Source organism: Colobus angolensis, unplaced genomic scaffold (genome assembly GCF_000951035.1).
Source record: "Colobus angolensis palliatus isolate OR3802 unplaced genomic scaffold, Cang.pa_1.0 Scaffold158, whole genome shotgun sequence".
NCBI lineage: Eukaryota > Metazoa > Chordata > Mammalia > Primates > Cercopithecidae > Colobus > Colobus angolensis.
The window spans coordinates 4,104,431-4,121,077 of NW_012114688.1; the positions used below are offsets into that span (position 1 = coordinate 4,104,431).

The window sequence follows — 16,647 nt, forward strand, 5'->3', positions numbered from 1 at the left end:
CGGCGCGCTGGGCAGGCTGAGGCTGGGGAGTGGACGCGCTCCTGCCTCCCCGGCTGGCGCTTCGGGCTTCCCCTCGGCCCCTTCCCGCGGGAAGCTCTCCAGCCGTCTACCTGAAGGGCACCGGCATCATGGTCTAACGTGGCACCTTCCTGGATTCCCCTCTTCCTACCTTCTACTCCTTCCCTCCTCTTCTCCTCCGAGGACCCTGGCGCCCACTCCATTGCGGACCCCTGAACACTTAAGGAATAACCCTTGGCAGCTGCACGACTACGCTCTCCGAAACCTCATGGGCAGTTTCTCCCGCCGGCGATGTGAGTAAGGCACGCTCGCTCGGTGGCGGAGGGTGCTGCGGGGGCCCAGCCGCGTGCGGCCGCGGCGACCGTAGGCGCGCTAGGTGTGGGATCCCAGAGGCCGGCCGGGGGCGGGGGTGGCAGGGCGGGAGGCTTCGGCGCTCGCGGGAAGCTGCTCGTGCGGTGGCCGGCGGAGGCGGCGCTGATGTGGTAGGTTGCAGAGCATTTGGAAATGGGGTGCTAACTGGGCGGGAGTATGGAAGCACCGAGTAGCTTGAGCTGTCAAGAGACCTTAAAGGGTTACATATTGCGAAAAGGAAAGGTAAATTTTGGGCGCTGGTGCTGGGACCATTGGTTCCGCTGAAAGTAGGTTTAGCTCCTCGTTATTATCTTGGGTATCTCCAGTCAGGTTTTTTGCCAGAGGTGTCTGAGGGGTGAAGCGCGTGTTTGATCGTGACACACTCACACTCACACTCACACACACTTGTGGCAGGACGCACTTGTCTCTATCTTGGAAGGTGTTGTATCAGTGTCTCGATGTCTGTTTGAAAAAATACAGTTAGAAGATTTTTATGCCATTGGGATTGAAGGGAAAGGGTGGGGTTTGGGGGGAAGGAGGGGACGAAGGAGTATGAAAGACTGGAGGACGGTAAGAAGTGGGGGAGCCTGTTCCCTAGGAGTCAGGGAGAACCTTACCTCCCTCCCTGTCAGCTAGACAGCTCCTACCCACACATCTCCTTTGTGTGGCACGAGAAGCTGGTGAACCTGCCTATTCCCAATCCAGCGCCGGGTCCCCTTCAGGATCTTGCGTCCTCCTCTCCGAGTTACTAAGGATGCAGGACGTGTTTCGGATTCGACGTGGAAAGAGGGAGGGAAGCACATTAGCATTAAGGTAATCATGGCACCCTGGCTGATGGACTATTAGATTGGCTACCAGTGGTCTCTAATCTTACTGTTTGCAGAGTCAAGAATGGGGGCGGGGGTTGGGGGACTGTACAGATTGCCTTTTAAAATAGTGTGACTTCATAATAACGGAGATGGCTGCAAGATTGCTTCCTTACACTACTTCTCGGCCATCAGGGCTGAATAAAGGACCCGCCTCCGCCCTCTACTCCCGCTCTTCCCTGGCTGTCTCTTCCCCATCAAGTCACAAAGCGAGCGGGTTGGGCAAGAGGGCACAGCTCCAAGCAGAGAAGAGACGGGGTCACTTTCACAACTCCCAGGAATCGGCTTCAGAAAGGAACCATCTACGACTCCCACATTCCTTTCGAAGTTCTCCTTCAAAAGGAATTACAAAAAAAAAAAAAAAAAAAAAAAGCGATGGGGGTGGGGGTCGGTAAGACGCAGGGGCCATTCACCTGCTCTTCTTGATTACTTTTCCGGTACTCTTTAAACACATCGAATTTACCTGCAGTGGTAACTGGGTCAGCAGGTAAATGGATTTGTATCTGTGTATGTAGAAATGTGGCTCTCCTGATGGATGAAAAGCAATTTTATGTGAGCATATTCTAATCTAGGCGAAATTTCTAAGCACAATAGAGATTTTTATAGCGTGGGCGAGAAGAGTGCATTCCAGCGAAAGCAGGACACGTGATCCCTCCAACGGGAGAGATACAGTATTAGGAACTCGATTTTCTTTGTTCCAGCCTGAGCCTATGAGATGCTCAGCATCCCGGTTGCTTAAGTCCTCCTATAGAAGGAAAATAATAATAATAATAACAACAACAACCATAAAGTTGATCGGAGGCGAAATAGAGGGAAAATAAGCACAGATAGATATGCGTGAACGGTTTGAAAGCTTCGCCTCTGCCTTTTCTTTTTTTTTTTTTTTTTTTTTTTTGCCCACCCTTCACCCCCACCCCTTGCTCCAGCCAGCCCCCTATTTTAAAATGAGGCATTTCCTCTGGGAGGCGCGGTGGAAAAGTTCTCCAGCCCCTGCACACGTGGGTTCTCCAGCTCTTCAGAACCTGCTGTGATTCGCAACAGATTACACCACCTCCCCAGTCCAAGTGTCACACCTCCGTCCAGGCTTCCTTGAGTTGGCTTCCAGGACTCTAAGGGAACTACCACGAGGTGTCTTTTGTTTGTTTGTTTGTTTGTTTGTTTTTACAAAAAACAGTAAAGAATTAAGTCTTTACTTTTTAGAAATCATTGATTACACAGAGGGGGAAATGAGAAAGTAGGGATGTAGGAATTATTTTATTTTTCCTTAAGAGTCATAGGGCTGAAGTATATTGGGGGTGTGTTTAGCGATTGCGTTTGGACTTCTGAGGTGTCTCAGGCCTGTAAAAAATGTCCTGAGGACAGAATATTTATGAATTTAGTGGAGATATAACTTGTTTACGATCCAACATTTAGAGTTACTTGACTTGGAGATTTGTTTCATTTTCACTTAATGCTTTATAATCCATCTTAGTAGGCTAAAGTTTTTAAAAGGTGATTTATTTCTATATCATGCTGCATTGCATCATGCTAATAAGTAATGATAAGAAAAACAGTCAATTTTCATGACTTATTATGAGGTGAGAGTTCTTTATACATTTTTAAGAAAAAATTGACTATCCAAGAAAAAATGTGTACTTACCATGGCAACACTTACATTCTACATCACTTGTGTCTGCACATATGCAGCTTCAGAATTAGAAACAACTTCATAAAGAAACCTGGTCCAATTGCAGTAGCCATGTTTTATTCAGAATTTTAGTGCAGCTTTAGGCTGGCATTAACATTTTCTCAATTAAATTCTTATTCCACTTTCTTGTATAAGCTTTTAATTTTTCTAATTCCTTTATAAAATACAGAACATTAGCTTACAGTGTTTTTCTGTGTCTGCATTTTTGTTTGCTTTGGATTTCAAAAAATCACTAAAATATAAATTAATATTATGAATGCTATTGCTTATGAAAGTAATAAACTATATTATCTACATGATGTTCATTCCAAAGGTACTCATAGATCTCTTTTATTTCAGTACATAGTACATGATTAAATATTTGATACAAAAACTTGGTCTTGTTAATTACAACTTTAAAACATTCACTTTTTAGAATAGGTAAAATATTGATGTAAGGTTTTAATTGATGTATCAAAATTACATTTATAGATACTAAAATTTTATTTTCAGATTTATATATTTAATTTATAACTTCATTTCTCACCCAGATTAACAGACTACACGAAGAGTAACCAATTATTGATAAATTATCATTTGAATTATTTATGGATTCTTCTTACATTTTCTGTCTTCACATAAATTATTTCATAATTTTTTGAAAAAATATTTCAAACATGTATACTGTTGAACACAATAGTTATAATAGCCACACTATCATTGAAAGACATTATTTGTTGTATTTTATTGTCTCTAATAACAATGCAGAGTATCATCCACATGCTTTTTTGAAGCCATGTAAATTTGCAAGATGACTTTAGGGGAATGTTAATTCAAATCTGTGACATATAACAGACTCCTGGCTTATGATAAGCTGATTTACCATTAACTAATTTTTATTGCCATGGAAAGATATCATTGGAGATGACTCTAGGCTCTTTGGAGAACCTTGAAGTTTTCACTCTGAATTGCATTAATTTAGCAGTCAATATCAGTCTTCAATAGAGAGTTCTCAACATTCCAATATTAAGAAATAAAATTTTAATATAAAATAGCAATTTAAACCTATAATGAAACAAATTGTATTCTATTCTGACAGAACAAAAAAAGTAAATTATATAAGCTGTTGTAATTAAATCAAATACCTAAATCAAAAAAAGGAGATTCATAGACAGGCTTCACATATGTTTTAAAAAATTGATTTGTGAATTGTCAATAAAAACTCAAAATGAAAAATGACACTATAAATCAACAATGTTTGAATGATGGTTGCCACAAATCAACAGTATTTTTTCTTGATGTGGCTTTTAACCATGTTATTTATGTGACTCAGGTTTGAATCATTATAAATAATTATATTTTTATAAAAACAACTGTAGAGTATTACCCTGAGATAGTGAAAGAGGAGTAAGAAAAACTTAGGTACGTCTAGAAGTAATATGCTGTCTTAGGTAATACATCTCTTTTAACAAGATAAAATACAGGTGGCAATAATTACCATTTTATAACTGTAGGACGTACCAAATAAGACAAAGGGGTACAATGAAATGTGGTTTGGAAATTTTAGAAGAGTGAAGTATAAACATCTGTGTACTGATTAGTTTTTCTATAGTAATGTGTGTGTGGAGTATGTGTGTGTCTGTGGTTGTGTTCAGTGATAGCATAGTATAATTATGTGTATTATATAATGGTATAATTAAAAGCATGCCATTTAAATAACCAAATATGTCTACTTCCTATCTCAAAAAAGTGAATATGCTCAGAAATCCGTGAGCATCACTTGTCACATTGCCTCCCCTACCATAGTACCCAAACTGTAATCATAATTATAATAAGTTACCACTTGCTAAACTCCTACCATGAGTCATGTACTTTACTTCAAAATAATCCTATAGGATGCATGATTCCCACTGTTGTAAAGATTAGAAAACTGAAACTCAAAGACAGCAAGTGGCAATTCCATGCCACATGGAAACTGATGGGCCAAGATTTAAGCCCAGATTTGGTCCCTGTTCATTTTCCCCCATTCTGTGCTCTCTCTTTCATGGCATAAATTGAAGTTCAGTAAATAACTGAAATATGTAGATTACAGAAGTTTTTCCTGGTATACAAAGAAAAACTAAGATTTTGAGTCAGTTTTTCAAAGCTGCATATTTGATAATAATACACCCTATTATTTTTGACTATTATTTAGTATAGGTATAGAAAACACTATTGCTTATTATCTTGGAATAATTCATTCATGACAGAAATTTGATAACCTAGTAGAATCTGTCATATAAAAGTACATTATGGAAGTTTTCAATAAAGCAAATTTTGAGTCAATAGCTGTCATGTCTATTTTGAAACTATGATGATGCACTTGATAATTAAGCCCCTGAGGAGGCATCATATATGCTAATTAAATTATTAATCATAATAGAAACATTATCATTTCTCATTCAAAGACATATGGAAAAATATTAAATACATTAATAACCCAAAGGATTTCCTGTGTACACTCATTCTCATTTTATTGTTCACTGCTTAGTAAATTACTTAAAATCTCTATACAAAATATTATTTTACTTCAATACATGTGAAAGGAATAATAGTTGTCAGGGATGAAACTTTGAAATGTCTATTAACATTGACATGATCTGTTTAAATATTTTAACAGTGGAACAGTTGTTTACATTGTTTAAAGAATTCATCTATAGACTTCTTAAAGATGCAGTTTCTTCAGTTGTGCCAGGATATTTTTGCTGTACATGAAGTTCAGTAAGGTTGAAAGCATACTTAACACCAGGGTATAGGTATACCCAAGGTAGTATCATAACAAATGGCTTCAGTTAAAAACAAGGGAACTGTAGGATATTTGTGTGTGTGGCAGGGTGGGTCAGATGAGGGAGATATTTAAATGTTGTAGTACTCAAGAGGTAAAGTAGTATGAGAACAAGTGAGAAACTATTGATTTCAATTGTAGGAAAGAGGTAGCTGACCTTAAAAACAAAACGATAGCATAAGTACTATCATTATCATCATGAAATTTTCATAGGTAAAAAGAAATGTTACTGTGAAAAGCAGAAAAACAGAGCTAACAGAGGAAAATATGGGACAATTGGAAAAGAGCTATTAGACAAGTCACTGAGAAACTACAGGATTTTATGTTAGTACATTGAAAAAGATAAGAATACTCTAGTGAAGTGGCAAAATACTTTATAGATGCTTGGCTGTATTGTCAATTTATTCAATAATGGAATAAAAGGTAAGAAATGAACTTTATTAAGATAGTGCCTAAGTATTATGAAGACATTTGTTACACTAAAAAGGTAAGTAATGGACACAAAGCTAAAATATGCCAGCTGAACTTAAAGAATTAATGTGTCACAGATGGTGTAACTAAAACAATTAAAAATTGCAAGTAATAGACTTCTAAATACTAACGACTTAAGTGTTCTGCATCAAAAGTATTCATCACTGTAGTTCTTACCACCAGTAGGTACCTTACAGACCCATGTTGGATGGAGATATACCTTGGACCACGTATTTTGAGTACTCATAATATTAAATAGTTACTATCCAGTGCTATTCTGATCAGTGTAATTCAAGACATGAAAAAAATTTCTTCCCTATATCAAGTGTGATTAATTTCTTAAGACAATTATAAAAGCTATTGTAATTAAATCAAATACCTAGTTAAACTTAGAGTGAGTGTTAAATATTAGCGAAGTCCTTAGAGTAATATCGTATTGTTGAACACTGGGCACACCACACACATACACACACAGCTGTAATTGTTCTATTTCTCAACACACATGCACACACAGATATAGCTGTAATCTTACTATTTCAGGAGTTTATAACACTTCAGAGCTGGAAAGGAATATAGAGGGTCTCATTTTATAAAAAGAGGAAGCTGAGGCCCCACTAAGTATAGTTTCTTGCTGAGGATCACCCAGCTGTTAATGACAGAAATAGCAAAAAAAAAAACCAGATCTTGTGGCTCCCACTGTCTGCCAGTAAAACCACACCCGTAGAACTATTGGGGTCTCTTATACCCGAGCAAAGTAGAAGAGATAAAGGAACCTTAATTCAATAGATCTAATTAATATATCTAGCCAATTTGATGACACCATCCAAAAAACATTTCTTTTTCATTTAATTTTTGGCCTGAATTTCAATCTGAGTTTAATTTTTGGCCTTAATTATGCCCTGAGTTTTTATTTGGCTTAAGCATTTTGGACAATTGCCTTATCCTCCACTTTGACTTGACTGTCTAGGCAAACTCCCATGCTATAAATTTAACATATATTAAGTATTCTATTTTTAAAAAGATATCTTTATTTAAGAAATGTGGAATTAATTTTCACTAACATTGAAGCATTCTAAATTTGGATACTATATCCTTTCTTAGAATATTAAAATTAAAATGTTTGTTTTAAAGCATTGATCTTTTTAGGATAATACCAGCTAAATGAATGTTGGATGATGAAGAAATGTTCAATTCATTTTAAGTATATGAATTCTCTTTTAAATTTGCTAATTTTATTAGGGATCAACCAAAAACAAGAAGGATTTTAAATGCTGTTAGGGCTTTCTATAAACTATTACTTCAAATATTAATTAGGAAACCATTCTAATCAGGAATATAAAATACAATACAGTTGGAATTTGTGAAACAGACTCATTTCTGAGAAGTTTTTTGCATTATTAAGCTACATTTTAGGCTGGGTGACTGTAATCCAGCACTTTGGGAAATTGAGGTGGGAAGATTGCTTGAGTCCAGGAGTATGAGACCAACCTGAGCAATATAGTGAGAAGTCATATCTACATTTTTTTTTAAATTAGCCAAGAGTGGTGGTGCTCACCTGTAGTCCCAGCTACTCAGGAGGCTCAGGTGGGAAGATTGCTTTAGCTTAGGAGGCAGAGGTTGCAGTGAATTGAGTTCGTACTACTGTACTCCAGGCTGGGTGATAGAGTGAGACTCTGTTTGAAAAAAAAAAAAAAAAAGTTACTTTGGAAGGTCCTTTAAAATAGTAAGATCCTTCCTTCTTCTAAATATCTGGTTATACATCTGTTATGACATAGTTCTTCTGTTACAAGACAAATTTGAAATAAACGTTTCATTTATATTTTTTGTAATGCAAAAATTCTTAGTCCACCATATCTAGAAGCATTGACTACAGGTAAACTTAAGGCAAGATGTTTTATAACCCACCAGCAAACCATATTAGCAATGATTGTAAAGCATTTTTGAAATTATGGTACAATTCTCTTAAAATATGTATTTGGGTTGTAAACAATGAAATGTAGAAGTATTTACAAAGAAAAGTTTTGATTAAACAAGATACCTACACAGTCCCATCTAATAATCCTTTTTAAAAGACGTAACTCCTTATTAAGGAAATAGTGTTTTAAATTGAAGAAACACCATGATGACTAAATTAATGCATCACATATCAGCACATTAGCTATGCTTTTCCTTTGTAAAATGGTTCTTATTCATGCCAGCTTTCAGTGTACTGTTCAGAGGCTCGTGGGTGTGATAGAACGGAACATATTTCTGTATCTGTGAGTGTAATCCCACACACCATTTTACATGATAAAATCTGAATGTCCTAAGTCTAGGTGTTAACAGTAATATAAGATGTCAACCTCTCCCAGTCCAGGGTTTGAATTACTCCATAATAATACCTGTTTTATCTTTTGCACTATCTAATTTTATTTAATGAGCGGTTATTTACACATGTAATATAAGGAGGATGAACGTTTTTTGTTTGTTTACCTGCTTTTTCTGCCTTGTTATATCTAAGGTTTACTTCCTACAGACAAAAAGCAAGCCACTGAAACTCAAACACAGTAGACGTCAATGTGGGATGTGAACACGGGAGGCTGGATGCAAAGATGATGTACTTTTGTACTTTGGTACAAGAAGAAACTACTAGAACTGTTATGCATGTTTAAATTCCATATAAAAAGGGTAAACTTATCCATAATTTCTATAAAGGAATATTAATCTCCTTTCCCCTCTTCCCTAATAGAATTTCTTTGTATAATCATGTGCAAAAAATAGATAGAAATGCATGCCAACATGGCACAAGTATACATATGTAACAAACCTGCACGTTATGCACATGTACCCTAAAACTTAAAGTACAATAATAAAAAAAAAAAAAAAAGAAATGCATGAAAAAAAGTTGCATTTTAGTTCTGGTAATATGGATGAATACTTCCTTGTTTTAAATGCCACTTAATGGTTTTAAGATTATTACTTAACAATGGAAAAATAGCATATTTTAGTGTAGAAAATAGAAACTTTATTGGGTGTCAAGAGTTATAATTTAATGAATCAACATAATAAAATGTAATATGATAGCTTCCAGTATTTACGTTAAAAAGGAAGGTAACAACGACAAAAAAAACCCTAAAGTGTTACTTGGGTTTTGTATTCTCTTTTTCTGGATGTGATTCAAGTGAGAAATTTACCCTCACACTGAGTAAAGATCACCGTTAAGTTGAATATGAATATAGTTTAATGAAACTTCAGAATCCCTTGGTTACATTCTCCACATATCTTTTTTTAAAAAATAAAAAAGGTTAAACCTTTAAACTGTGTGATTTGTGTGATCACACAAAGGTCACTTTATATTGGTATTTTTAGGATACTTCAATATATGGACCATTCATTCATTCCCAGTATCATTGTTTAAATAATTATTAAAATGACTGTTTCCCAAACCAGCATATACGTAGAGACTCACCGGATATTTTATCCCACGCAAACTAGCTCACAGCCTGGTGCAGAAGAAGATGCATGTTGTGTGAATGAATGTTTCAATGAATGAATCGTTCCACTTATTCTTCTGAATGCCTCTAAATGACCTTGTAGCCATTATCCCTCAATTCCTTCTTCTCCTCTTTTCTGAGAACATCACAGGATTCTGCGTCCCAGCCACAGCCATATGACTTGCCTTGGTTGAGGCAATCAGAACAAAAGGTAAAGAGCGTCTCTTTTGAATAGAAGCTTTTTTTTTTTTTTTTTTTTTTGTAGAGCTAGCATCTTGCCATGTTGCCCATGCTGGTATCAAACTCCTGGGCTAAAGCAATCCTCCTGCCTTGGCCTCCCAAAGTGTGGGGCTTACAGGCATGAGCCACTGCACCTGACCTGAATAGAAGTATTTATGACCCAGTGCACTGTCTGCTCTTTCCCTAATATAGTAATTGTGGAAGTACATGTCATGATAGAGCCTCTATCATCCTGGTCCATGAACAACTACACTAAATGCAGTCCTCTTGGCACATATGTATTTGACATGTGGTGTGAGAAAGAAATAAAGCATTGATATGTTGGGATTTGGGGAGTTGTTTGTTAATAGAGAATAACCTACACTTCCCTCTTTCTCAAATTTATTGAGTTTGAGAGACAAAGTGTAAGTGGAATCCTATTCTATTAAAAGTAGAATCCTGATTTCCAATTTACAGTGTCACAACTACAGAAATAAGTATGCCACTAATTTGGATTGTAATATTAAAATATATTACATTTTATGACTGATTAAAGATATAATTTTTAACAGTTATTATTTAATACACAAAGACATTATTTAAAAGATAAAAAATGAATCTATTTGAGAAAATTTTATAAGTCTTAAGCACTTTGACTTTCTCAGTTGGAAATTTTGTGCACAAGCATATTTTAATACACCAGAAATCTAAGAACTAAGCTACTGTTCTTGTACAACTCAAGAACAGCTCCTCGGATTTGGAAACAAATCGAAGTAACTAGGGTGCAATGTATTTTCTCATTCTGTATATTGTTGGGAGAACTTTTATAATAAAAATCTACCATATCTACTGGAATCTGCAACTTTTTCTGTTTAATACATTTTACTAAGTTCTTGCCTGCCTGTATTCATTCATTCTAAATATTTACTGTGTGCCAAGCCTCATGCTAGGCATGGCTGAGTACAAACCTGGTCTCTGATTTCATGGAGTTTACAGTCTAATGGTATAGACAGACTTTAAATAAATAATAATTCTAGGGATATATAATTACAAATTAGTTATGATAAAAGCTAAGAAGGAAAAGACCAAGGTACTCAGAGTGAATATTTTGAAGTTCTAAGAAATAGCATCTTTGATGAACTTCTATTTAAATAAAACCTCTGAGATGATAGAAGTTAGCCAGACAAAGAAAGGACAGGAGAATTCTAGTCTGGGCAAATGGCAAATGCAAAACGTTAAATCGGAAGAGGATGGTACATTGGAGGGCAATGTGATTGGCAGGAGGCCAGTGTGACTGGATATGGGGAGCAGGGGGAGACTGACATGATATGAGGCAGACATGAGCCAGACATCCAAGGACTTACTGACCAGGTTAGGAATTGAAGTTGTTTATCCTATATTCTGTGCAAAGTCATTAAGCATTTATAAACACAAAAATGGTGTGAACTGATTGACATTTTTAAATGATTGCTCGGGCTGCTATGTTTATATAGCTTCTATTTGGACGAAGGTCAGAGTGGAAATAGAGATTCATGAATTAGGAGATGTTTACAGTGAGTTGGACACTAAATTATCTTGGGCAAGAATTTTGGTAGTGGAAGTGGGAAGAGGTAGATGGAAGTGAAATAAGCTTTGTAGAAGGTATTGGATTCATTGCTGAATTGATAGTAGTGAGGGCTAATGAAAGAAAGCGTGGTATCAAGGATTGTTCCAAGATTTCTGGCATGAGAAACTGGATACATATAAGTACAATTTGTTGACTGGAGAATCTGGACAGGGAACTAATTTATTCATGTGTAACTAGAACATTGACAGAATGAAGGAAACTGAATAATGCTATTGATATTGAACGCTACAATAATATTGAAGAAGTATCAACTTATAAATGTAAACACTTATTACTAAATAAAATTACTGGAAATGAATACTTCTATAGGGGAAAATAATTAAAGCCTCATTTTAAGAAAAAAGTTTTTAAATACATGAAATTTGGGTATGCATTAGAGTGACTCACCTTATGTTACTATCTTGGCTTTGTTTTAATTTTTTTTTGGCATGAAAAGAAAATACTAATGTCTTCCATCTTTATTCAGTATGCTTTACGGTTTGGAAGGGCAGTTTACTCCTGGTCCTTTTATACTTGGATTCCTAAGATGAGTAGAAGAGTGTAAACCATTGATAGAGTTTGTTTTAAGCCACTCATCTCAAGCACTTCCTTAGCCTCTTGCAGCACTACCAAGGGATCCATGCTGTGGGATTCTCTGGGCAAGGTTACACCCATTTGCAATTTGTCCCATATGTGGTACCTTATCCTAGAGCTCTTCATCTTCAAAATTTTTCACAGCTGAGTTCTGTCATTTAAGACATGCTGTAAATTATTGCCCAGAGGGTGCACAAATAAGTAGACTGAAAGTCCTTTGCTCATGGATACATCATCTAGGAATGTATTTAGCTGGAAATAAAAGAAGTATTAATGATTAGTAGCTTAACTAAGATACTTATTTTACCTTTTCTTCCAGTTAGCTTTTGCAGTGGCAATTTTAATCTCAAAATGCCTCAGTGGCTTACACCACAAACATTCATTTCTCCCCTACAGACCTGTGGGATAGCAACAACTCCACTCAGCTCTCTTTACCCAATCTTCTCACTCCAGGATCCAAGCTGAAGGAGCAGCCTTCATCTCAGATGTGCTGTTTTCCTGGTAGAGGACAGAAGCAAGAGGCCAAACTGGCCGACTGAAGTTCAATGAAAGCTTCTGCTCACACATAGCATATTTTAGGTCCATTTGCATTCCGCTGGCCAAAACAAGTCACATAACCATGCCTGGTATGGCAAGGGAACAAATAGTTAAGCAACCATCTGGTATAAGTGGCTCAGTGATGCCATCAGGAATTCCAGCTCATTCCAAATCTTTTTTTTTTTTTTTTATTATACTTTAAGTTCTAGGGTACATGTGCATAACGTGCAGGTTTGTTACATATGTATACTTGTGCCATGTTGGTGTGCTGCACCCATCAACTCGTCAGCACCCATCTATTCATCATTTATATCATGTATAACTCCCCAATGCAATCCCTCCCCCCTCCCCCCTCCCCATGATAGGCCCCAGTGTGTGATGTTCCCCTTCCTGGGTCCAAGTCTTTATCTATGTCTTTGGTAGTAGTTTAGCATGTATGTCTTTGAAAGACAGTTTTTTCCTTCTTAACATAGCTGCCTCTGAGTGGACTGGCACCAAAGGAATGGCAGTAACGGATGCCAATTGTTGAGTTCCCTGGGTCTCTTCCTTGGCTCTTGTATCCTGGCCAGCATGCAAGTCTGTTTAATGCAGTTGTACTTATGAGTATGTTTTGATATTTTTTCTTCTTTGATTAGCTTGAAATGCATTTTACAAATTTCTCAAGTGAATTATTTTTGCCCTATTTTCCTAAGTTATAAGACATTTGGGGAAAGATAGCATTCATATTAAAATTTAGATATTAATCTAAATATCTAATATCTAAACAACTCAATTTTAGCTTGGTTAAACAGTTTCTTACCTTTCAAGCATTGAAGTTTAGTTATAAAATAAAATTTTTTTTAATAATATCTGGAGGATTTATGGAGCATTTTATAATTTAGGAATGGACATACTTAAGCATTTTTGAGATAACTATCAGTTCATAAAGCCTGAAATTCCCTTTCATATTCAAAACATTATATATTTTATTTTTGTTCAGGCCTACTGTATCTAAAACTTTGGATTATAACTATTATTTATTAAATTAACTATACTTTTACAAATAAATTTTTTGTTTTGTTAAATGAAATCATGAAAATATGAAATATACCTAATTAATTAAATTCTTCAGAAGTAAATAGATTAGATTATTTATGTTGCTACTTCCTTAGGTGTTTTGGGGAAACTAGTTGTACTCCTACTTTCAAGGGTAACACAGTCACCACTAGGTCAGTGGTTTTGAAATATTTTTATAATTGTGGACTGCTTTTATCCAGTAAGATATTACAAAGAATTCCAGTATATAAAACAGAGACAAGTAAGATTGCTGTGTTTAAAATGACTATGTTTTATGTTCAAGAATTATTATGCCAATGTATAATTATTTTATAATTTCTCACTTCCTCTTTTAACAGAAAAACAACTTGCCCCCAGTTGGGGAAATGATATAAAAATATAGGCATTATTTGTTATTTTCAGCTTCAGATTTGTCAACAAACTTGGGGTTTAGCAAAGTCATTTGAATTGTTTTATGGGTACAAATAGGGCTGCATTGCACTGTCTCTCAATTTTTTTTCTTTGATTGACAAAGAGTGATATTATCCACACAAAGACTTTCTGAGGGGTTCATTTCATCACACCAATTATCAGTATGTATGCAAGGCCTCTCCAAGACAGAAAGGTATTTGGGACTGCCAGTTCTGCCTCTTAATGAATATCTTCTGTGCCCAGCTAAACAAGCAAAATGGCAGAGAAAAAACACCACTCTAGGGTAATCTGCAGCAGATGAAAAGACTTACTCATTTTGATGAATATGCCTTATTAGGATGGCTGGTTTTGTACTTGTCAATGCTTGGAATCGCTTACTTCTCTCATCCTAAATATCCAGTTGACATGGGCTATAGTTCTGTGAAAGTGAATCCCAGGCTGATCAGCAAAAAATAGTTTCAGAGGCAAAGGTGGAAAGAATTATTATTTCCTTAAATTTTATTTCTCTGTTATCCCATTAGATAAAAATATTTGAGGTTATTTTGGGGGTCTTCTATTTTAGGAGACTTAGAAGTTTTACTACTCTTTGTTGCCTAACTTCTGTTACTCCCTTGCCATCTGCTACCCTGGCCTTCAAAATTTTATTTTATCAAATATCTCTCAAAATTGTGTTTTGCAACAGCTGTGGTTTAGTGGCATGCATAGTTGAATTTAAGTAATACCAAAAATATGGATTTAAATTTGTTTTCTGTTACTTTTTAGCTAGGTGACCTCAGAAAAGTTATTTTAACTCTCTACATGATAACTTATCCCTAAAGTGAACATAATACCCATCTCACATAAATATTGTGAAGATTAATTTGAATTAAGAAAAGCAATCTAACACACTATTACCTTAATAATACTTTAGAAATAATACTTTAGATATACAAATTGAACCATCTTACCCCTTCCCCGATTAAAACATTTTATTGCCTTGCAATTTCTTTTGAGATAAAGACCGAGATAAAGACCTGTGCCTCATAAGAAAACATGTGGATTCCTGTAAGTCTAGCTATTATCTACACTCCAGCTTCACTTCCTCAGTGTCCACAAATGTGAGTGTTCCTTCAGCTTAGGAAAGGCCTTGTTTCCTGCCACCTCAGGCCCTTTGCATGTGTTGTTCTCATTCACTTCTCTTTTTACCTGGTTAACTACTATTTTATCTTCAAATTTCAACTCAGTGATCACTTCCTAGAGGAAGCCACTACTATCATCTTCTCTTTTGGCACTGTACATAGAGCAAAATATTAAAGAAAATGTTCCATCCATGTTCATTGATTGTAAACTGCTAGACTGATACACAGTTATATGTTCCTGAAATTTTGAAATGCTGTATCCCAAACCTTTACAAAACTACTTCAAAATGAATTTGTATTCTAATGGAATAAAAGGAGAAGAAAGGAGTTAATATTTATTGGGGACCTACTATTATTTGAGGAACTCATCTAAGCAAAATATATATATAGTTTTCTTTATGTAATCCTCACCATATTTACTCTGTGAGCAAATATGATTTTTAACAGAAGAATGAAAATACATAGTCATTAAAGATCTTTGTGCCAATTCAAGGAGCAAAAGGGAAGCATATACAATTTATAAACTAAAAAAGTACCTTTTTCTTTTGTTGAAGAGCTAGAGGAATCCAGGAAAGTTTTATTACACCAGGAAAATTCTGTGTTGTAGAATATTCTAATCTTTCCAAAGATGCCTTTACCATTTGCGTAGATCAGGCTAGATGAAATTCAAAGCTTCTAAAACATTGATAAATGGTATATATCTTGCACACAGTGTAATATATTTACATATTGTGTCATTATTGTGAAAATAATTTCCGTCATATGTGTAGGTGTGTATGATACCAATACTAATTTGCACCATAAACACAAAAATAGATACTTTGAAAGAGTCTGCAGATGTCAAGAATAAGTTTTGAGCTATCACAGTAAACATTTCTTGGAAGTACAACATGTGATAAAACACTTGCAGCCTGTTAAATGAGGGCCACAGACCCTGTCAGAATGACACAGCCAGCCACCGGTGAGTTCAGAAAGAACTACATAAACTATTACCAAGAAATATATTCTTGTAAGACGTTTAATTAGCAAACTATTCCGTTGTTTATCTTAAATATTGTACAAGATACTGCTTTTGCTTCTTTTATGTCACAGATGAAATCAGCTGCTAAAAATCTGGCTTACGAAAGCGATTCTTAAAATGGAGAGACTACAAATTTTTGTAAATCTGTAAAGAATTGAGGTTTACTGTAGACTTAAATCTACTATTGTTAAATGGTGAAATTACTAAGAGCTAGTCTGATGGTCAGCCAGCTTTACTACATCCATATGTTAGAGGATAAGTCAAAATACTGAAATAAAATTAATTTAAATTTTTGACAATTTAAAATATTGACCTACTTAAAGGACTTTTCTTTCCTTGTCCTTCCTTCCCTATGTGTAAGAACTTAAATATTATTGTAATTGTTCTCTCTGACTTTAGTCTCTGTCACCATTTGT

At 35.6% G+C, this 16,647-nt stretch overlaps 1 protein-coding gene across 1 annotated transcript in view; it reads left to right on the plus strand.

The window, feature by feature from the left end:
• Positions 1-16,647, plus strand: part of LRRC7 (leucine rich repeat containing 7) — a 597,129-nt gene continuing 580,482 nt past the window's right edge. Inside the window, exon 1 of the mRNA XM_011936894.1 lies at positions 1-311. Within this exon, the coding sequence (XP_011792284.1) occupies positions 310-311 (2 nt within the window). The 5' untranslated portion in view covers positions 1-309. The remainder of the gene's footprint in view (positions 312-16,647) is intronic.